The sequence below is a fragment of the Apiospora hydei genome, assembly GCF_038363865.1.
Source record: "Apiospora hydei strain CBS 114990 chromosome Unknown utg000006l_segment0_segment0, whole genome shotgun sequence".
NCBI classification, from domain to species: domain Eukaryota; kingdom Fungi; phylum Ascomycota; class Sordariomycetes; order Amphisphaeriales; family Apiosporaceae; genus Apiospora; species Apiospora hydei.
Genome location: NW_027117365.1, coordinates 4132425 through 4154201, shown reverse-complemented (window position 1 = coordinate 4154201; position 21777 = coordinate 4132425). Strand labels below are relative to the sequence as shown.

Genomic DNA, 21777 nt, shown 5'->3' with positions numbered 1-21777 from the left:
GCCGCCACCATGTGCTGCTTCTTCTGCGTCGCCAAGCTGCTGCCGCTTGCTGTGCAGTCGCATCACGAACGGATATCTAATGCAGTCATGATCGGCTGTCTTTGCAGGGGGCAGTCCACGTGGGGTTTCCTGCCATGCGCCTCCTTTTTTATAACCACCTGCAGGAACGCGAGTATACCGAGCCGGCTTGCAACTGCCCTCAGTTATACGAGGCAGGCAGACACACGCATCGTCGGCCGTAGGGCTCCTGCCAAACCAAGACAATTGGCCAGAGAGGGCCTTCATAGACATGTTCCAGAAGCATGTCAAACTGGCTGTCAGTAGGCAACAGCCGAATGGGGGCCACACATCCTTGAGGTCATTCCGGCCGAGTTCCGTTTGCGGCTTCGCTGCTATGTAGACCTAGCAGCCAACTTTGAGCCTCTTGTGCGACGAGCAAACATCGGTCAAGCAACCGACTGACCTCTTTCATCATAAGTCCCAGAGTACTCACTCGCCCGAGCCCGAGCCACCAGGACAGTGGGGTTCGTGAACATCCACCGGAACCGAACCAAAGTTCGATCAATAATAGATACCTAGATCAATACTTAAAAGGCAGACCGCCCGGCTCGTTTCTCACACGCTCTCGCTGATATGTCCGCGGCCGTCTACTCATCGCACACGCAGCCGCCTATACTACCAAGCCTCAAAATGGACGACAACCAAAAGCCGGACGCACCGCCGCCACAAGACCCCAACCAGCCGCGCCCACCGTCGCCGGCCGTCACAGCGCACGACGAGCTGCGGCTTCTGAGTCACGACGAATGGGTCCTGTTCTGCCGCGGAGTAGGATGCTTCAAAGACGAGGAGAGCGAGTCGCTGGTCCGCCCCAAGTGCTGGTACTGGCCGGCCAAGGGTTTGCCCGACGGGCTGTATCGCGACGTTATGTGGGAAAAGCCAAGTTCACCTACTGGTTCCATATACTAAGCACCATCCGGTGAGTTCCAGTACACGCACCCAGAGCAGAGTGTACTGGTCTGTGTTGTCCCGTTTTCAGTGTGGCTAACAAGGAGTGTTTTCGCAGATGGATTCTCATGGTCCTCCAGCTTGGCCTCAGCGCTTGCTTGACAGCCCTCGGTTCCTTCTCGCAGCAAGATGGGAAGCCCATCACCGTCATAGCCGCCATCTGCACGTGCATCGCCGGCATCCTGGCCCTGATGCACAACAGCGGGCTCCCCGACCGCTACCGCTCGGACCGGAACGAGTTCTACCAAGTCGAGGTGTATATTAAGGAGATCATGGACACGAGACTCGCGGCTGCCGACCAGAACATCATGGAGGTCATGGCCGGGTGCTACGACCAGTTCCGGGCCGCCAGGCAGACGGTGAGATATCTTTCCGTGCCAGCCCGCCGCCGGAAGGTGAGGCTTACTTGAGTTGGTTTCTAGGTCCAGAACAACATCCCGGCTTCGTATACGCCGACGTCCCTCACAACTCCCCCGCGCCTCCCTGGCACGATGCAGAAGCCAAAGCCGGGGCTGAAGAAGTAAGAAGTAGGCGACGCGGATGTTCAAGGCGGGCTAGGCATATGACGCTCTTACGACACGGGTTACGGCTTCCGACGAAGGCCAGGCATTGTATAGCATAGGCCTGGCTGGTATGAGTCAACTTGAAGAAGGAATGTGGATATGAATACGGCTATTTGGGAAGAGTAATGTTTATATGAGTAAAAACGCTGTTGTTGACTACACCTGATGATATATATTATAATGGGCTTATGGCATAGACTTGACGAGGTACATAGATGAATACGAAAAGGACATATACACACAACAGATGCAACCCGGTAAATCCTCCGTCGCCTTGTAGGATCAAAGTGCGGGGTCCGGGGTCGAAAGCGAACCCCAGCAAATTACCCCAAGCGTGAGGGTGATAAATATCCAGGGGGTCAACAGGGGTCCTTCACCAACAAAGGCAATCTGTTTGCTACGCTCTCCCGATGCAGCCAGCCCGGATCCTTTTGCCGGAATTGCATGGCCGAGGGCCAATGAGAGGCTCCCCCGGCGCCGCTATCTGTTCCCTAGAATGGGAGATGGTGTGTTTCATCGCGTGGCGGGTGAATACCTGGCTCAACAGCAGGCCCAAGCCATCCATCCGTCCATGGGAGCCGTCCCTCTGGTGCGTGCCGACCTCGAGGCCAGGTTGGCAATGTTGTAGATTGATTAACCCTCGATCACGTCACTCTTTTCGCTACCAAATTTTCACTTCAACTACATTGCCATGCACCATCTCCATGTGTACGGCGGCTTTGCGTTTAATCGTATACATGGTCGTCGTCGTCCTCCTCTCTCAAGCTTCTGCATGGAGTCATTCTCACGTACAATTTCAAGCAACCGCCCATTCGCGTTCACACATACATAACCGGATTCATTGATCGGCAGGTCCGTCGGTCGATCGACTGGGATTTTGAGTTCTACCCGCTTGCTGCGCCGGTACAGGAAACCTGCTCGTTTGGTCTTGTTCTTTGAGAGACCCCCTTTTCCGCCAGCGTGAATGTGACTACAACCCATCTCATTTCTACCTTATATATTCGAAAATTTTAAAGGATATATGTGTGCATACTAGATTAAGTCTATAATTCCCTCCCATCTCAAAAAGTCTTTGTCACAATGTTCTTCTCCATCGGCCCCCGGAGCCGGGGCCGGAACCGGGTCAGGTTCCACCAGATTGCGGGCGCCGCCTTGGTTCTCTTCGTGATGCTTTCCATCTTGCGCATGGCCAGGCGGGTGCGCTCGGCGAGGTCGCCGCAGCGGAGCATATATGATTACACGGAGGGTAAAGTGATGCCGGCGGCGGCGGCGGCGGCGGCAGGGGTGGCGGGCGCGACGACTACGACGGCCAAGAAGTTGTCCCCCGAGGAGGAAATGGCGGAATATCTCCGGGGCCTGGTAAGCCGACACGGCCTGACCCAAGACATCACGTTCCATGCGCGGCGGATCCAGCCCGTATTCAAGACGCGACAGAAGCGGGAGAGCATGACAGTCATCCGCAAGAAATTCGGACCACGCTACGGCTTCGCCACCATAAAGGTGCCTGCTCCTGCGGAGGAGGCAGACCACCACGAACTCAAAAGAGGGTCGCAGCAACAGCAGCAGCAACCCCTATCACCAGTCGTCACAGGTATAGACCCGGCAGTCCTCAAGCTACCCCTGCCAGGACCGCCCGAGCTGCCGGACCAAGTGGATGCCTCACCATTCCTCCTCGGCATCGCAACGACGTACTCGCGGCTCGTGGCGTCCAAAGCCTCGCTGCTGCACGACTGGGCGCGATGGCTGACCGACGGCCAAGGCCGGTCCAACGGCGCCGAGCTGCTGCTCGTGCTGCACCGCGCCAGCACCTCCGAGGTGGGTCACGTGAGCGCGAAGCTGCACGAGCTGGGCATCGACGCCACGGTGCGCTCTTCCTCTTCTGCGGCCGGGGTCGGGGCCGTGGGCGGCAGCAGTCCCGACAGCGACAGCACGTGGAGCTACCTCGAGCTCGTGGGCCAGCTGTCGCGGCGCGCCCGGGAGATATCCAAGGAAATCGAGAATGGAGGCAAGAAGAAGACGAGTGAAAAGAAGTACTTGGGACTGGTGGATGACGATGTCTTCTTCCCCTGCATGCACAGGTTGGTGGCGAGACTGGGGAAACTGGACCCGAAGGAGAACGCCTACGTAGGCCTGCCCAGCGAAAGAGCCGACTGGACGACGACCGAGGAGGGGAATGTGACCATGACGTACGGCGGCGGCGCTGTGTTCGTGACGCGGCCCATGGCCGACGCCATAACAAAAATGCCATGTGCGCGACAACCACAGCTGCAACCAGAACAAGAGGCGGGAATTGGTGGCGGGACGCCACCGGCACCACAAGCTGTCGAGGAGGCCGCGGCGACGACGGGACAATGGGACGAGCGGCTCTATCGGTGTGTCGCGGCGCACCACAGTAGCCGTCTACGCGTCATGCCGAGCCTCTACATACCCGACGATGACGCCGGCGATGGTGGCGACGGCGATTACGAGAGCGGGCTGCAGCCCCTGACGCTACACCATTATCGGCAGAGGCACCAACGATTCGCCCCGTCGCGAGCCCATTTAATTGCATCGCTTGCCGGCGAGGGGTCGTTCCTGCATCGGTTTCTGTTCCGCGGCGATGGCTGGGTCCTCGTAAATGGCCACTCGATTGCCGAGTACCCGGACGGTGTTGATATCGCGCCGCTATCGCGTGTCAGTAGTAGTAGCCAGAAGAAGTCGGCGGCGGCGGTGCTGGTCACGCAGCAACCCGATAAGTTTATACACGCCGGCATTGAGAACAGGAAAGATGACAATGAAGAGGGAAGAATTGCTGATGTCAGACTCGCGAGCCGCATCACGATGGACAGCGACGCGGCCCAGAAGCAGGAGAGAAAAGACCAGAAAGTCGTCTCATGGACGGGCGTTAAACGGGTTTGGCAACATCTGGACTCGAGGATAGTAAAAGACGAAGCAGGCGGCATCAAGGAGGTATGGCAGGCGTATGTCAAACGCACAGAAGCTGCACTCGAATACAACGATGATCGGTTAGATCCGAGCGATACGGTGCACCGCCAGGATGGCGTTTCAGACCCTGAACTCCGTAATTGTACTGATCTGGGAGAGGGCATTATGATGTCACAACTTACAAAGAAACTGAGGGGAGATCGACTTTGAAGACAATCGAGCGGATAGACCATAGCAGGCATTACCCCTGAAATTCATACCAAGTACTTCATACACCGATTCACTGTATGCGTCGTAACGTAGCACGGCCTACTACAGCTGCGTCAGAGACTGGATTGTGTGACGCTGACACGTTATTGGCGGCAAGGTACATATCAACGGCCAAGGCTGGTTACATCGCAAAAGGTTCACGGTCTATTGCAGCAAGGCCATGTGAGTTCTTCAGCCCCGTCTTTCTTTCATTATGTAATTGTACATTGAGTTTTTCGTTGGCTGTTTTTCGAGCCTGGAAATACGTTAAAAGATACGTAGTTTCCTCGTGCTATATCTATGATAGCTTCATGTCGGTTACTCTTCTATTCGTGAAGTCCGTAGTATCACACTCTTCCGTACTCATCCACTGAATCCCTTCATCTATTTGCCGTCTTCCCAGTCCGGATTCTGCGTCACGTTAGTTCAAGTCTCGCTTTAGTTTAGAAATTGTAGGACATACCTTGCGAAGAATCACCAGGCCTTCAAGCGTACTGCTCAAGCTAAGATATTCCTCATCCTCGAGCTCCGCACGCTCACCGTACGCCAACAGCACAGGTGTGCTCTGTGTCTGCCAACCAGTGATCGTCTTGGGACGACCAGCTTGTCCGACAACGTCCACAGCTTGTCCGACTCGTACGTTGACTGTGAGAGGCTTGAGGTTCTCATCAAGAGTAACGAGGAATCGAGGATGCATGGCAGTAACGAGAAGGTACAGCAGGTAATGGGACTGAGAGGTGATGAACTGCTTGGCATCGATCATGGCGACGAGAACCGACAGCAGACCAGCCGCGCTGACCCGCGACAGGACCTGTCGGTCCGTGTGGAAGGGGTTTAGGCTCATGGTACCCTTACCCATGTGCAACAGACCTTGGGCAATGCGGACCATAAACAGGGACTCCTGATCCCGGTGGTAGTATGACGCTAATTGCCGAAGAAGCTGAGCAAGACGGGCGTTGTTTGTGCCAGCGCCCAACAGACCCATAGCGAAAATGGCGTTGATGGCCACATCGTTATCATTGTCGTGACTGTACCGAGACAAAGTGTCGTATACCTTCATTTGGGGGTTGCTGGGGCTGATAAGACCCATAGCGAGCGGCACTGCTCGTCGGATATTGGGCTCACCGTAGTGCATCAGATGTCCGAACTGGCGGAGGACCATCTCTTGACCAACATCCTCGCCCATCGCAATCAGCGCAATACCGATCACGGCGTATGACTGTAGCAGCTCATCGCCCTTCTTTTCGTCCGAATCTTCCATGTGCTCGTTGCAGATATGGAGAAGCTCTTGGATCTTGAGCACAGCACCTGTTCCAGCCCAGGCGCAGATTTCGGCCAAAAGTGCGGTTGGCCTGGCCATGGGGTGATCCACAGCCTTGAGCGTTTCGAGGATGACCTCGACCTCCTCCTGACGGCCGAAGAACAACAGACCCAGTCCAAGCGCTAGGAATCGAGTCCACTTGTCTGTTAGCTGTGTCTTTCGGTCCTCATCCAGTAGAAGAGTGACGATAGCCTCGCTAATGTCGGGGTTAGAGGTGCCAACGTAGACCATGCCCAGCGCCAGGGCGGCCATGGATGAAATCTGCATCTCCTGGCTCGAATCCGTGATGATGGGCAGCAGAAGTTCGCAGAGGTCTTCCTTCTGCGAGCCAGCATAGGACATGCCCAGACCCATGATGGATGCTGTTCGGACGAGGGGGCTCTTGTTTTCAAGTTTCTCCTGGTCACCCAACAAAGCAAGAGCCGGCTCCGAATCTATCCTAACACCAGAATTCATGATGCCAATGGCGAGCATGGCGCCGGCTTGGGATTTGGGACTCGTCGGCATAGGTGAACTTGTCGACCTTGTCCAATCCGTTCTCAACGTCCCACATGAGAAGAGTGCCGAGAGATGCGACGGTAGACATCATGCCTTCGTCCTTCGTCTTCCACACCCAGCTCTCCTTGTCCTGCTCGACCAGCATCATCTTGTCGTTGCCGAAGCCTGCGTTCACAAAAAGCATTCACAAAAGCAGCAGCCAAGTTGTGCCGGGCGGAATCCAGGTTGGTCATGCCAGCAACGCGACTGCTCTCCAGGTGGCTCTTGTAGATGTCTTCGGTGGTCTTAGGCTCGAGGATGTTTAATTCCTTGCCCAATGTCTTGAAGTACTCAGCCAGCTTGATGTTGCAAAGAGCTTCCTCGATATCCTGCTGTTGGCTCTCGTCGCCCTTCTTGGCCACATCGAGCCAGATCTTCTGGCGGCCAATAAGGAAGGCCAGTTGCTTCTGCAGCGCAGGGTCCGGTGCGCTCTCAAAGTCGGCCTTGATGAGATCGAGATCGTTGAGGCGGATTGCAATCACCATAGCCTGGGTATACTCCTTGTACCTCTTGTAGATGTCGTGTGCCGTTCGGAGGAACTGTTCATTGTCGGGGTAGGTAAGGAGGTTGACCATGCTGACAAGGTAGAGGCAGACTCTAGAGTAAGTCTCTCCGTCGACGAATTTGGGAAGGTCCTCGATAATCTCCAGCTCGCTCATCAGATCAACCGCATCGGCCTCGGCATTGCTCTTCAAGAAGAGGGGAACCAGGACTAGCGCGAGGTCTACCAGGTCTTTTGTTGGTTCCTCGGCTGTGATGCGCTTTCCATAGACCTCTCCGATCTCCAGAGCCAGATGTCTCGTGTATTCGTGGCCCCATGATCCGATATCTTCTGTGGGCGATAACAGGCGGTACTTAAGGGTGTCTTGTCGGTCCTCGTCGGAGAAGGTCATGCCGATGACAGATAGCACATCGGCCAGCGACGCCTTGTCGTTGCCCTCGGGCCAATCTTCGTACAGCTTCGTCAAACTCTCGTAGTGTGGCCGCAAGAACTTGAGGGGCTTCGGTACGGCGGTCATGGATGATGTGGACGTCTTGATGGAGGTCTTCATGGCCTCCATGGCGGGCTTGTAGAGGGATGCATCGGATTCCTGCGGCTCGGGCATTAGTAAGGTATCACGAGATGGCCAGGGGAATCAATCGCACCGTCAAGCGCTCGACCAGCATGTCGAGTTCGTTCTTGAGTTGTTGATCCTCCTCGCTGAGCTCTTCCGATGCTGGCAACCCGTTAGCACTTATCGCACGCAGTAGTCACCCGCCAAGATGTCGTCATACAATCTACGATCTTCTCATCATCTTTCTTGCCGTTCACCTGAGCGTCCTTGCCCTTCTTGGTCTCGTCGGGCTTGGTGTCGGCGACGGCCTTTCCCTTGCCCTTGTCAGCCGACTTGGGCACATCATCCTTGGCCATGGTGGGAGGAGTATGCGGTGGAAAGGCTGAGTAGGAGGAGTGGTGGTTTGTCTTCCTATCGATTCACCAGGGACAGGCGAAATGGAGAAGGAAGGCGTATAAGTAGAAGACACAAAAAATACAGGCACTGATCCGTGGCTCTAAATTCTGCGATGTGTGTCGTGATGAGGTGCGAGTGCGCGATGGAAGACGATGGATGGATGAAGTGTTGATTGCACACGAGCTTCCCAAAGCTCCGGCTTAGCTCTCAGTGGTTCAGTGGTCACTTAGCTCACCAGCAATTACGCGCGAGGCTACTGCCTGCCTGACCCGACGTAACAGAAGACAGAGAGCCCAGCCTCAATTGGGGCGAACCAACCTGGCCTGGCCTGTGCTTGAGGCTGGTACGCAATGCGGATCTGTCAGGTACCCAAGTACCTAATCTTTAGGATGTACCGATTACTGTATGTACGGTATCTTATCTAAACCTTAGCACCTGCATCTTCCTATCAATCGTTATCGATTATCGTAATTTTTGGTGGTACCGCGGGGTTGCTTTTTTGGCAGGGAATGGAGGGGATACAATCCCATGCTCGAAAAGTCGTCAGTTAGTGCATGTAGAAGCTGTTCAATCCTTCAATTATAGAAGGGGATATTCTAGGAGAATAACATCGCCCCTGTACTTAGGTTAGAACCTTCATTCTCTAACCAGGGTCCAACACCACCCAGCCGCCCAACATGAAGTTGGATACCAAGGCCATGCGCCATCTGGCGGCGGAGGACTGGCGTGTCCTTGCAGCTGTATGTATTGTAACCCCCTTTGCTATACATATCTCTTGTTATCGCCAATGAAATACTGACAAAACCCCGCCCCCTCTGTATAGGTAGAGCAAGGGACTAAAAACCACGACCTCGTCCCGACCGCCGTCATCGAGAAGCTCTCGCGGCTCCGCGGCGGCCCCTCGTCCGTCTCCAAATCCATCAGCGCCCTGGCCAAGACGAGCCTGATAGGCAAGGTCAAGGAGGCCAAGTATGACGGGTACCGGCTCACGTACGGCGGCATCGACTACCTCGCGCTGCACGCCTACGCCCAGCAGAACGTCGTCTACAGCGTCGGCACGCGCGTCGGCGTCGGCAAGGAGAGCGACATCATCATGGTCGCGGACCACGCCGGCACGCAAAAGGTGCTCAAGATCCACCGCCTGGGCCGCATCAGCTTCCGCACCGTCAAGGCGAATCGGGACTACCTGCGCAAGAGCCGCGGCCAGGGCCAGGGCGGCTCCTGGATGTACCTATCGAAGCTCGCCGCCATGAAGGAGTACGCCTTCATGAAGGCCCTGCGCGAGGAGGGATTCGACGTTCCCGAGCCTATCGCCCAGAGCCGGCATACTATCGTCATGGCCTTTGTCGATTCTTTCCCGCTGCGACAAGTGAGCGAAGTCGGTGATCCGGCAGGCTTATATGCCGACTTGATCGGCTTGATCCTACGTTTGGCGAAGCATGGTTTAATCCATGGTGACTTCAACGAGTTCAACATCCTGATCCGCGAAGAGCGGTCTACTACAAAGAATGAGACTACGGGCACGGAAGAGGAAACCATCAAGGTGACTCCTGTTCTGATTGACTTTCCTCAGATGGTCTCGATGGAGCACGCCAACGCCGAGATGTACTTTGACCGCGACGTCAATTGCATCAAGCGTTTCTTCGACCGGCGGTTCCATTTCGTCAGTACCCAGCCTGGTCCTTATTTTAAAGATGCCAAGAAAACAGTGGGCAAGGATGGTGCAAGGCGGTTGGATGCAGCAGTGGAGGCCTCGGGCTTCACCAAGAAGATGTTGAAGGATCTTGAAGCCGCGATTGCCGAGCAACTAGCTGGAAGAGGAGAGGAAGGCGAGGCTCCCGGCACTGACGGAGAAGAGGATGAGGACGACGACGACGAGGGCGATGAAGAAAACGACAGCGATGTATCAGACGAAGAAGATGAGCCTAGTAGGGAGCAGGACAAAGCAGTACAAGAGTACAGGCAGGGCAGCAAAACAAAGGAAGAGCCTGAAAGGATACCGATCGCCAAATTGTCCTTAGGCAATGAGACATAGTTTCTCTATATACAAAATTGAAAGTAATTTGATACCCCCAACTACCTATCTCAATAAGTGACGTGACAGATACCTTGTGGCAGACTTGGTCTACAGAACTTATGACCATCCATCTAGAAAGGACGCAGAAACCACTTATATCCTGAATACTTATCCATCGAGAAACGTCACACTCCAGAGAGCAACCTCTTCTCACATTGGAACACATGCACAATCAATCATGGCAATGCAATGGGGTGACATCATATCTTAATAGTACAAAGAAAAACACCATTCCGATGTTTGCGTCTATGAACAAGATCATCTAGCTACTACTGCCCCGGGTAGGATAGACTACAGCGGGAAGAACATAGAGATGATACTATCATCATTCAGATACAGTGAACCCTTTCCCCTGAGTCATGTATGTATGATGAACCGAAGTGAAAACCTCCTGAATGAATAAGGGAAGATGCTGGCAGCATCCGCAGATATCAGTCAAAGAAGGGTCAAGTAATGTATGGTACAAAAAGGAAACAGTGCTGCCAAAAACCCTAATGACAGACCGATGTGGTATCTCTTGGGATGAAGAAACAAAGTGAACGACAATGCTAGCCCACAAGCAACAACCAGATTTCGTTGTGTGTCATGGGATGGTAGATCATGCTGTGGTCAAAGTCAAGGGGTAGGAATACAGTAAAGGCATAAGATAGCAGGCCCCGTTGGATTGTCTACTCCTCCTGCTTAGAATGCTTCACAGGAGAAGATCGTGAACTGCCATTCGCGACCATTGGTGACTCAACATGAATAGTCGCCCCCTCGTCGCCAGAACCATCCTCCGAAGCCGGTGCCTTGCTGGAAGCAATGCTGCTCGGTCTAACGAGAGGAGTTGGTTAGTGGCCTACACGAGGGCAGAAGCAGGGAGCATACGGGTTGCCCTTGGCCAGGCACTTTGCCTCGTGGGGGACATAGGGTACACCGTTACTAAGGAAATCATGTTAGAAACATAGCAAACTTGAGGTGGAGCAAAAGGAACAACTCACGGTGTGGTGTTGCCGACGCTGGCCTGGCGCTTCCAGTTGGGCTGGTTGTAGATGGTAGGCGTGAGACCGACAAGTGGAGTTCCGTAGGCGCCCACATTATATTCGTTGGTTCGGAACTGGCGTCGTTCAGCCGTGACACGCTTCAGCTCCTTCTGGGCCGGAGTATCGGCATAGCGGATCTGCATGTTCAGACGGTCCTCGCCGAGCGCCTGGTTGTGGAACTCTTGAATGATCTCATCACAGATCTCGCGAGACTCGAAGCTGGATGCATGTTAGAAAATGAATCTGTTGATATTGAATAGCGGTATTGATAATCAAAACTTACCGAGCAAAACCAACGCCGCGGCTATTTCCCAGGCTATCGCGCAAGATCTTGCTGGAGAGAATGGTATAGTTCATGAAGATGGCGGCCAGCTCGTTCTCGGTAATGGTCTTGGGCAGGTTCGAGATGTAGAGGTTGGTCGAGCCTTCATCGCCTTCGGCCTTGAGTCGAGAATTGAACGACTCCTGATCGCGAGGGTCGAAGTTAGTAAACTTCGGGTCATGAGCAAAGCATCTGCAACCACAGAACTTGATGATCTTGGCCTCGAAACCACCAAGATCGGCGTCACCAAGGCTGGGATCGCCGAGGAAGGCATGACTTGAAGAACCACGAAGCTTCGGAGCGGTACTGCCGCTAGGCTCAGCACTTGTGGAGCCATAAAGCTGGAGTGCAGTACTGCCACTGGGCTCAGCACTTGAAGAAGCCAGCTGGCTGAACTGGTTGTAGAAGGGGAAGCCAGGAGAATCACTTGCTTCACTGGCGTGGGAAGTGCGGGGCGTGAACTGGGTTTGAGTGACGTTTACCCTTGCGAATCCGACTTCATATCCCAGACGGTAGAAACCTCGGATGCAAGCCTCGGAATCACGCTGCTCGACGAACTTCGCAAAGCCAAATCTATCGCAAAAAGTTAGTTTCTGACATCGGACACAAAGGAACTCGAAGTACTTACCCCTTGCAGGCGCCAGTGGTAGTGTCAATGATAGCCTTGGATGTCTCGACGCGTCCGAAACGTGCAGCATACTTGTAAAGAGTATCATCGTCAGTAGTAGGGTGCAGACCGCGGATGTAGACGTTGCGGTTGCCGGGGATGGGGTTAGTAAGACTCTGCTCCAGAGTCTTCATGTTCTCCTGGGGAGTGAAGACAGCAGGGACAGCCTGAGGGATAGCCGGGTCCCGAGTGAGAAGAGCATCCATGTCGCGGTCGGCGGCAGTAGACACGGCTGGAAAGGCCTTGGGCTGCTGCACCATGCCAGCTGAAGCGACCTGCTGAGGTGAAGGAGTAGTGTAGGTCGAGCGGTCAAAGACAGTGACCCTAGTAGCAGGATCACGCGAAGCAGTGCTGCCAAAGAAGGGAGTGGCAGGTGTGGACTCAGTGGTCGAGTACGAGGATCGACGGTTGTCCAGAGGCGGAACATCCTGCTGGTGAGCAATCTGCTGCTCGGCGACAGAGGGCTGAGAAGCCTTGTAATTGCCGAGGCGACCGGTAGGGTAATCGAAGGGAGGCTGGTTGTACAGACGCAGCTCAGAGTCCTTCATGCCGGGCACAGCCCACTGGGTGGCAGCAGGCCAAGCATAGCCGCCGTGAACATAGTAAGGCTCAGTCATAGACATCTGACCAGGGCCAACAGGGAGACCAGCAGCTGCAGGAAAGCCGCCAGGGAAGTACATTGGCATGGCAGCGGCAGCAGCGTTGGCATCGAACAAAGGGACCGGGGTTCCATTGACGCTGAGGCCATTGAACGAGTTCATGATGGCGCGCATGTTGGCATCAGATCCAGCAGAGGCAGGCTGGACACCATTCTCATTGTTCGGAACCGCCGAAGACTGTCCAGAGAGGTAGGAACCAGTCATGTTGTTGCCGGCCATGGTGGCAGGGACGGGAGCATGAGAGCCAGCAGCGCCAGCAGCATGCTTGGGACCGTAGTTGTTATCAGATGCCATGTTGGAGGTTGAATAATTCATAGTCTGTTTGTCTGTTCCACACAAGAAAGAAGAAAAAATCAGTACAAGTGAAGAGACCACTGCTGGAAGAGTAGGCAAGATTGGATGCAATGTTGTATGTCGAATGGGTGTGATGTGGTGTGTGAGGGATGGGGAGATGAAGCTGGCGCAAAAGAAAACTTGTATGGATGCTGGGGTTGTATACAAGATCTGGGGAAGCAATTCCCAAAACAGAGAGAGAAAAAAATCGGAGCACCGAGAAGCAAACCGCCTAATTAGGCGGATCGAAGTGTCTGATAGGCCGAACCGAATAATGATCCTCGCAATGTAGAATCCGGGGTTGGCCAATGAAAAGATGATGCTTGGTGGAAGTCCCGAGGTTGTGCTTGATGCTGTAACCCAAGACTTACTGGATCCAAAATGGCAATCGACAACGATGACGATGATGGGGTAATTGGGATGATGAACGCAGGCTGATGGCAGGCTGGGATGATGGAGAAGAAAGAGGAAGAGTCGCCGATGATGTAGCTTACCTTGAACAGTAGATGACTAGAACCGGGTCTGGTCTGAACAGAAGCGGGATCTGAGGTTGTAGTGGATTAGTATGAGGTTGTTCGTGTACGGAACGACGAATGCAAGAGACGAAGACTTCTATGTGGAAAAGCAGTGCTTCCAATGCTGTTGTTGTTTGCACAAGACGTGGCTGACAGGAACTGGTAAAGAGGTCTCAAAGTTGGGTGGGTGGTGTTGAAGGTGAAAGGAAGGGTGGGAGCTCCAGGGCAGGTCCTGCTTCTTAAGTAGGCTGGGGAAACAGTGGCAGAGGCAAAGGCTGATCATCGAAGCAGAATCCTGTCCGATTATTCGCACAATCGATTCAAAATCGGTGGTTTGTGCTCCTAGGTAGAGTGGGAGAATCGATGCAGCAAGGGAGGGGGCAGTCGGGGTTGGTGACGCTTGTGTCAACCACCATCGACGCCGCGTTCACGGATCGTTCACGGCCACAGCCCGCCCGATTGTTGGCGCTAGGGCAGGGAACTGGCCTTACCTTTCAGAATCTGGCCAATGGCACCAAGACGGATTGTATGAAGCGAGCGGGCACAAGTAAAATAGAGTAGCTAGCGAGCAAGATGCGGGTGACAAACAAGGGATCGTGAGAATGTCGAGGCTGGGTGAGTTGATGCTATGCTGATGGGTTCGAAGCATGTGAGGAGAATCGGAACTGCACAGTCGACTTGGAGGAAAAGGGCACGACCCAAATAGACACTTACAGCACGGGTTTCCAGACACAGCACTGGGAAGCATGCACCAAAAGCCTTTGCGGTGTTCCAATGGCTCGGAGGAAGGCACGTCTTTGCTTTAGGCTGGTCTAGGTGATGGTGTTGTTGACCAAAGCAGAAAGAACCCCCTATCCGTCTCTTATCTTTGCTTCTTGGGGCGGAAGCTATTGACACAGACCTACACCTGCATGTACACATGTATACATTAGCAGCTGTAAACCAGGATAACATCAAATGCAATTCAAAGCAACCACGTACTGCACCTAAGGAGTTCCCAGCATGTGAATATCGACTTTGGTATGTTGCTGATTCCAGCCTGCCTTCGCCCTCAAGACTGGAGGCAGGGACTACCAATTTCTCCTGCCACTTCAAGCTGTTGCTGTCCTGATGGAAGCCGTAGGCACAGGCACCAGGGTTGGGTCTTTTACTCCGTCTTTCCTCCCTCTTCAATGTCCAACGGATAATCGAACTTCGCCCTCCTTGATTCCCTTTCGGACGAAGCTTTCGTGAAGGCTCGTACGTGCCTCGAGATTCCCAATGGCAGTTGCGCTTGATCACTAATTGGTCTCGGTCCCAGCCTTTACGTTGGATGCTCGAAGATTGGTTGTTGCCTCCTTTGCTGCGTTACTTCTCGGGTCCGAGAAGGAGTCTTATCGTTTCGTGAAGAACGTCCAACACGACTCGCGCCTATCCTGTCGATCTCGGTTCCAGCTGTTCTTTCTCCCTCTGTGCTTCGGAATAGCCAGCTCCCAAGAACTTTCTCGATTCACGGTCCGAGTCGATTCTGTCAGCGCGACTTCTCGATCCCCAGTGCTCAGAGCGTGAAGGTGCAATAGATCAGCGGGATCCAATGGCTAGCCAGACGCCCACATAGCCGTTGTTGTCGATTACAGGTGGGAAATGGAGAAGCTTGGCCACACGGGATAGAGATGTGAAAGGAAGTCCTTCACAGCTTAGTAGTTCTGGTTGTAAGAGCCGGCTGCAGTCGATCTTGAGCCGTCCAAAGCAGTACGGAGTATGCGGTGTCTTCCGTCTCGATGACCAGACCGTTCAGTTCCCAAGTATCACCGAATAACCAACTGCACTTCCCCGTTCTTGATTCCTGAGAACGCCGTAATGATACTTGTTAAACCAGAATAAGGATACGGATAAAGAATGCAAAGATGTACAATGAAGGAAGCCAAGATACTCGTTGATGTGCTGATAGGCTAAGGAAGTGAGTGCTACGGGATGATCAAGGCAGGTCACTAAGGGGTTCAACGGGGTAATATACAGCGGCTGCAATCCAGAATGCGCACATGCAATGATTGATGGATCACACCTGGGAGGCTTGGCCGGGGTCGAGAATGACGGATGAAGACGGAAACGGTACTGTTTGCAGTAACATACCCTTGCAAGTGTATTCGCAGTTCCATTTCCACAAGCGCTAGGTGGCCACGGCCTACAGAGCTGCCGAGTCGGTAGACACATACTGGCATGGAGGATCAGAGCTGGAGAAGTGGTATCGTTTCCCCTCCTCGTGAGGTCTGGGCATGACAGTATGTAGCCTGCTACGAAGGCAGTTTAGCAAGGCAAATGAGGCGACGTCTTGCTTGAGTGGGGTGGACAGACAAGATCGATACAAGGGATGTAACGAGGATCTATACCAGAAGCCCCTGTCCAGGTTGGCAAACTTTCCCCATGGCTGCACACGAACCGGACCTCTGTTTGCGGCGCACCTCTTGGCAGCAGCCGGATGGGAGGATATGGTCAAGGATTCACTCCAGTGTGTAAGTACATGCAGTCGGTTCATGCCCATCGGACGCATTGGTGGCCTGATTCAGCAAGCCTTTCAATCTGAGATGTGATATCTAGCAATTGCAAACGCGCAGGCCAGTAGCAGGCCTCATGTACTGACTGGCCATATTTGGAATGAGGTGCCTTGTCCAGGGACATGCGCAAGGCAAGTAACCGGCACATGAGAGCCGTATACACGGAAGAGAAATATGAAGATGCTAGAATAGACATTCATAATAGGTATGTACTTACTTAGTCGGCTTGTTAGGCCGAGCTGCACGAGACGGAAATCATCTAACGTACATGTAGGCGCTGTCTGTGCTGAATGACACCGGCAGGTCGGATGGTACCCGGTAAGCTCCCCCAATTGCCACCATTCCGGCTACTTCGTCTCGTGTGCCCACTAGTGTCTCAGGACAATTGCTTGACGAGAATTGGTGGCAGTGAGTGCCGATGAGGCCTTGTCTCAACCTATCACTACTACGGCTATTCGAGGGGTGAGGCACAGCCGCGCAGGCTTGGTGTTCTGGCCTAGTAGGATGCACGTAGATCGGATGGTCCTGATATCATGTCTGCTACATTTGCTGAAGCTTGGCCAGTTCTAGAAGGCATAGCGGGAGCACACTTTCGTGGATGATATGATGAAAGGCCGCGGGAAGATCCTGGAGATGGATCATGGTTGGCATGGGTTCCCGACTGGAGATCAGGTACTAGGGCGGATGCTGAGCTTCTCGAACAGGCACGGGCAAGGATCTTTGACAACGATGCTAGATTCCCGAATGCCAATCGAGTTTGAGAAGTCGGGCTTAAACTTGGGGGAGGGCCCAGGACCAGACTACGAGCAAGGAGCCTGGTGTCTCATAGTCCCCGGCCCGGAGCGAATCCGTGCAGCTGGGCGTGATATATAACAAGTCTCCGAAAGCCCTCTTGTTTGGCCCTTTCGGCGGTTCACTGGAGCTACAAGGCTTGGCAAGCACCCCGTTCCACGACGTCACGCCTTCAGGTTGGCGCTTGTCATGGAGTATCAAATAGACAATGTCCCATGGAGGAGGAGGGTACATACATGACAATTGCAAACGACAACCTGCCCTGTGTGCTGTCGTCGCCCATCTGATCTCGTCCAATGGTGATGTCAAATCCTCAGACCTGAAGCGTCTTGGCATAGTCAGCCACAACGGGCTGGTCCGTGTTGGCCGGTTTCCAGAAAGTCTACAGGAGGATGGACCAGTCAGTACATGTATTTACACTACCTACCATCGATGAGCCAAGCACACGAACTTGACTGGACTGATCTTTCTACCCGCTGATTGCTTTGTCCATCTTCCTCGGCCGAATAGCAACCGTTTGTTGATCACAAAGGGTGGACAGCGAAACGGCATATGCACCTTGGCATGGTAATCATTTGGAACGGGGTTATTTGCGTTCAATGTTGGTTCCCGCTGTGCATTTCTACATGTACATACCATCACTTCTAACCTTCTTGCGTCGCTTTCCCGATATTACGTCTCAATGACAACTCAGATCTGGAGCATGCTCCAGGTGGACATGAAGTCATATCTGGTTATTTGCCTACCAACCACTGATCCTTCCGGGCCAGCCTGCAGTCTCTCCATGTGCCGCGAATATCTATGTTCTTTCATTGAAGATGGCTTCTCCAGGGTTAAGATATGTTATGATATCCTTGCTGAGAACGTCCACTCTGCATTGGACTCCGCATTGGCATGAATTCACTCCTCCGAGATAACCGACATGTGGCCGGCGTGCCGCGTACTTGCATACACCAAGACAGCTACCTACTTTTGTCAGGACCTTTCCTGGTGGACGCTGTCTTATTAACCTTACGCGGCACGTTCCCACGTTCCCACGTTCCCACGTTTGCTTGGGGATATTGGGACTTTTCGTGTAGGTAGGATTGGAATCCCAGAGCCCCTCTCCGCTTTTTTGTCAGCCGCAGACATATCAGTCTTATCGTACAATATGCCATTTGTTTTGGCCATGCGATCCTATTCTCACCTGGGTCTCTGAACAGCCAGCGCTTCGCCTGGGACAGGCTTTTGGGCCCCCGATTCCCTCCCCTTTCTTCTCTGCTGAAGTATCGTTGACAATAGAGAATATGCAGCCCACTATCGCCAGTGGTGCTTCCAGACAAAAAAAGGCCACCAGAGTCGAGAACAACGAACAGATCAAGAAAAGGATGGCGAAACCAGAGACATCCTTCAGCCAGTCCGTCAGTAGAATAAAATCCATCTCTAAAAAGAAATGTTTTTAGCTTCGCGAAACCTCATTTCAGATTAAGAAAAACGAAAGTAAACCATATTTCCATTATGTATAGCAATCAGTAACCGACAGTGTATAGACCGGGACAGTGTTATCGTCCTCGAACGACGCGGCCGCGCCAAATCAGGCAGTTGTTAGGCCAGTAGGTACTTCAGGTGGGAACAACAGTTGCGGGTTCCTGGAGGGCCATGCCCCGTAAGCGTAAGCCCTCAGGGTGTTCCTAAGAAACACCTTTCCTATCAGGGCAAGACTCGCCCATCCAATGACGTTGTTACATGGGGGAGCGGCAGGGGTCGGGACGACGCGAAGGAAGCTGAATAGGGTCCTGTAATCTTTAGCACCTTCTGGGCGACTAGGTTTACTGTGCATGTATTTATTTATATACTTAAATTATGGGATTCTAAAAAATGAATATGTAGAGTGAGAGTCTGGCGGTGTGTCGCGTCCTGCACATAATACCCTCCGGATCTGCCTGTTGTGTTCTGGAGGTGGGCTTTTCTTTTTGCACCTGTCGCCCATACACTCATTTACAACTTCAAGAATGCGCAATTCGGGAGTGGTTGCAGCCTCTGCGCTCGTTTTGAATAATGCCGCCGACTTGACCGATTATGTCTTACCTGACGTGAGTTTCCCAATGTGTCATTGGCATTCCAGCTTGATTGGCAAAAGCCAAATCACGAAAGCAAAACTTCGTCTGATCTTCTCATAGGCCGGGACCATCAACGGCGGCAACACGTTTCCAGGAGTGAGCCTGCCGTTTGGGATCATCAAGCTGGGCCCCGACCTGTATACTGGGTCCGACAGCTACTCGGGGTACCAGGCGACAGGCAACTTCACGGGCTTCAGTCTTCTGCACGAAAGTGGCACGGGCGGCGCCCCCAAGTATGGCGTCGTGTCGCAGATGCCAGTGGTGGGCGCCATCGAGAACCCCTAGAGGACCACAACGACACCCGCTCAGCAAAGGACGAGGCAAGAGTCGGTCACTACAAGGCATCTCTGGGAAGCGGTACGACCTTGGAGATGAGCGCGACGCATCGCGCAGGCTTGTACAGCTACACATTCCCCGAGGATAGCACATCCTCCAATGTTATTGTCGATGTGTCTCATGTGCTTCCCTCCTTCCGGGGACAGGGGCTCGGCCAGAGCTACTTAGGAGGAAACATCTCGGTCATCAAAGACCCCCAGAGTGGCTCACTTCACTACGAGGGCTTTGGCTCGTATGATAATGTGAGTAGCCCCTTGAGCCTTTCAAGCAGGGCCGCGGCCTTGATTCAGGTTATGCTAACCTACCCCTGTTACAGGGCTGGAACCGCGCGCCAAAATGGACAGTTTACTTCTGCGGACACTTCGACAAAGAGGCGACTTACAAGACCTTTGTCGGAACCAAACCCCTGGCGACCGAGCTTGCCTCGTACGACGAGACGCCCAGTATTGAGTCCACAGCTCGACTTGGAGCCGTCTTCACCTTCAGTGATGCACAGGTCACCTCCCGGGTTGGAGTCTCTTTCATCTCCACAGACCAGGCCTGCAAGAATGTTGACGAGGAAATACTCCTTGACACATCGTTGGCGACACTGGAAGAGAACGTGAAAAAGGCGTGGAACGAGCGGATCTTGTCCAAAATCACGACCACTGACACCACAAACAATACGAACCTGCAGCTTCTGTATACGTCATTGTATCATATGAATATCATTCCGACCAATAAGACAGGGGAGAACCCTCTTTGGTCTTCGAGCGAGCCATACTATGATGATACCTTCACTCTCTGGGACTTGGTAAGCAATGCCTTGATATATCAAGGTCCCAACCAGCCTGCTAACTGCTCATAGTTCCGTTGCACAACTTCACTCTTCCAAGTTATCGAGCCAGTAGCATATGAGGAGTTCATTCGCTCCCTCGTCGACATCTGGAGACACGACGGCTTCATGCCCGACGGGCGCTCCTCCTTCTCCAACGGAGTCACGCAAGGCGGATCGAACGCAGACAACGTCCTGGCCGATGCGTACGTGAAGGGCGTGCGCGGGGCCGTCAACTGGGAGGACGCCTTCAAGGCCATGGTCACAGACGCCGAGACGGTGCCGCCCAACAACAACGACTCGAGGGACAGGTCCGCGTCGACGAAGGAAGGGCGCGGTGCGCTGCCTGACTGGCTCGAACACGGCTGCATCACCACCAAGTACAAGCGCTCCGTCAGCCAGGCCGTGGAGTACTCCGCCAACGACTTCGGCCTCTACCAAGTTGCTTCTGGTCTCGGGAAGGCGAACGAGGCGAGCCGGTACCTCGACCGATCGCGCAACTGGCGGAACCAATGGAACCCGGACATGAAATTCCAGGATTTCACCGGGTTCTTGGGCCCCGCAACACTGACGGCACATTCAAGAAGCAGGACCCCCTTTCGTGCGGCGGCTGCTACTGGGGCGACGACTACTACCAAGGCTTGCCGATCGAGTACTCCTTCAACGCGCACCACGACATCGAGCACCTGATTGAGCTCTGCGGCGGCACCGACGCCTTCGTCGCACGGCTCGAGGCCATGTTCACCCCGGGCCTGAACCCGAGCGGCGATTCCAAGTTCAACAAGACGCTCTTCAACCCGGGCAACGAGCCGAGCTTCACGACGCCGTTCTTGTTCAACTACGTCGGCCGCCAGGATCTGACAGTAAAGTACAGCCGCTTCAACGCCAAGAGTTACTACAAGCCCACCCCCGGCGGCCTGCCGGGCAACTCGGATGCTGGCGCAATGGAGTCTTGGGTACTCTGGGTCATGCTAGGTCTTTACCCCATGACGGGTCAAACAACCTTCTTGGTCGGATCGCCCTGGTTCAGTGATCTAACGATCCACCTTGGCGGCGACAAGGAGTTGCACATTACCACGACTGGAGGCAGCGAGGACGTTTACTACGTGCAGAGCCTGAAGGTCAATGGAAAGACTTGGGACAAGGCTTGGGTAACCTGGGACGATGTCTTTGCCAACGGGGGCACAATGGAATACGTCCTGGGACCAGAGCCGGTGAAGTGGGCTACTGGCCCAGCACCTCCTAGCCCTGCGACTCAGCATGATGACAGTGCGGGTGGTGATTCAGGTATGCAATATTTTACTTCATCAAACAAGAGTAATGCATCATTACTAACGGTATCGGGCAGCTTAACCGTCTGCTTTATCGGTTGGGTCCTGACCTGGAAGTTCTGGTTTTGGTAACCGCAGAGACCTTAAGGATAAACAGTTGGCTTCAATATACTCCGAATGAGATGTTTTCTTGATGGTAACCTATTCAACTGTGCTTTCCGGATGATATGTTCATGGGAAATGGGGTTAAGAAAGGGGCCGACAATGTTGATACATCCGCACAAC

At 53.7% G+C, this 21777-nt stretch overlaps 7 protein-coding genes across 7 annotated transcripts; 5 read left to right on the top strand and 2 right to left on the bottom strand.

Annotated features, from left to right (window-relative positions):
* Positions 1–690: 690 nt before the first annotated feature.
* PG997_008526 (uncharacterized protein) lies at positions 691–1529 on the top strand (the record flags this gene model as incomplete). The annotated part of the gene is made up of 3 exons (XM_066812841.1): positions 691–926; positions 1064–1364; positions 1428–1529. 3 exons carry the CDS (start codon positions 691–693, stop codon positions 1527–1529), a joined length of 639 nt encoding a protein of 212 aa, XP_066668183.1.
* A 1119-nt stretch (positions 1530–2648) lies between these two features.
* On the top strand, positions 2649–4703 carry PG997_008525 (uncharacterized protein; the record flags this gene model as incomplete). The annotated part of the gene is made up of 1 exon (XM_066812840.1): positions 2649–4703. The coding sequence occupies one exon, from the start codon at positions 2649–2651 to the stop codon at positions 4701–4703; it is 2055 nt and encodes a 684-aa protein (XP_066668182.1).
* A 423-nt stretch (positions 4704–5126) lies between these two features.
* Positions 5127–8011, bottom strand: PG997_008524 (proteasome regulatory particle base subunit RPN1; the record flags this gene model as incomplete). Its single annotated transcript, XM_066812839.1, is given in 6 exon segments — positions 5127–5153; positions 5206–6559; positions 6579–6709; positions 6750–7691; positions 7747–7817; positions 7876–8011. The coding sequence occupies 6 exon segments, from the start codon at positions 8009–8011 to the stop codon at positions 5127–5129; spliced, it is 2661 nt and encodes an 886-aa protein (XP_066668181.1).
* A 717-nt stretch (positions 8012–8728) lies between these two features.
* PG997_008523 (Atypical/RIO/RIO2 protein kinase) lies at positions 8729–10086 on the top strand (the record flags this gene model as incomplete). The annotated part of the gene is made up of 2 exons (XM_066812838.1): positions 8729–8791; positions 8875–10086. 2 exons carry the CDS (start codon positions 8729–8731, stop codon positions 10084–10086), a joined length of 1275 nt encoding a protein of 424 aa, XP_066668180.1.
* A 1018-nt stretch (positions 10087–11104) lies between these two features.
* Positions 11105–13092, bottom strand: PG997_008522 (sporulation-specific protein spo7; the record flags this gene model as incomplete). The annotated part of the gene is made up of 3 exons (XM_066812837.1): positions 11105–11369; positions 11434–12045; positions 12101–13092. The coding sequence occupies 3 exons, from the start codon at positions 13090–13092 to the stop codon at positions 11105–11107; spliced, it is 1869 nt and encodes a 622-aa protein (XP_066668179.1).
* Positions 13093–18963: 5871 nt separating this feature from the next.
* Positions 18964–19356, top strand: PG997_008521 (glycosyl hydrolase- family 92 protein; the record flags this gene model as incomplete). Its single annotated transcript, XM_066812836.1, has 2 exons — positions 18964–19044; positions 19132–19356. 2 exons carry the CDS (start codon positions 18964–18966, stop codon positions 19354–19356), a joined length of 306 nt encoding a protein of 101 aa, XP_066668178.1.
* Positions 19357–19442: 86 nt separating this feature from the next.
* PG997_008520 (uncharacterized protein) lies at positions 19443–21624 on the top strand (the record flags this gene model as incomplete). The annotated part of the gene is made up of 4 exons (XM_066812835.1): positions 19443–19649; positions 19724–20200; positions 20291–20672; positions 20759–21624. 4 exons carry the CDS (start codon positions 19443–19445, stop codon positions 21622–21624), a joined length of 1932 nt encoding a protein of 643 aa, XP_066668177.1.
* Between the last annotated feature and the right edge of the window lie 153 nt (positions 21625–21777).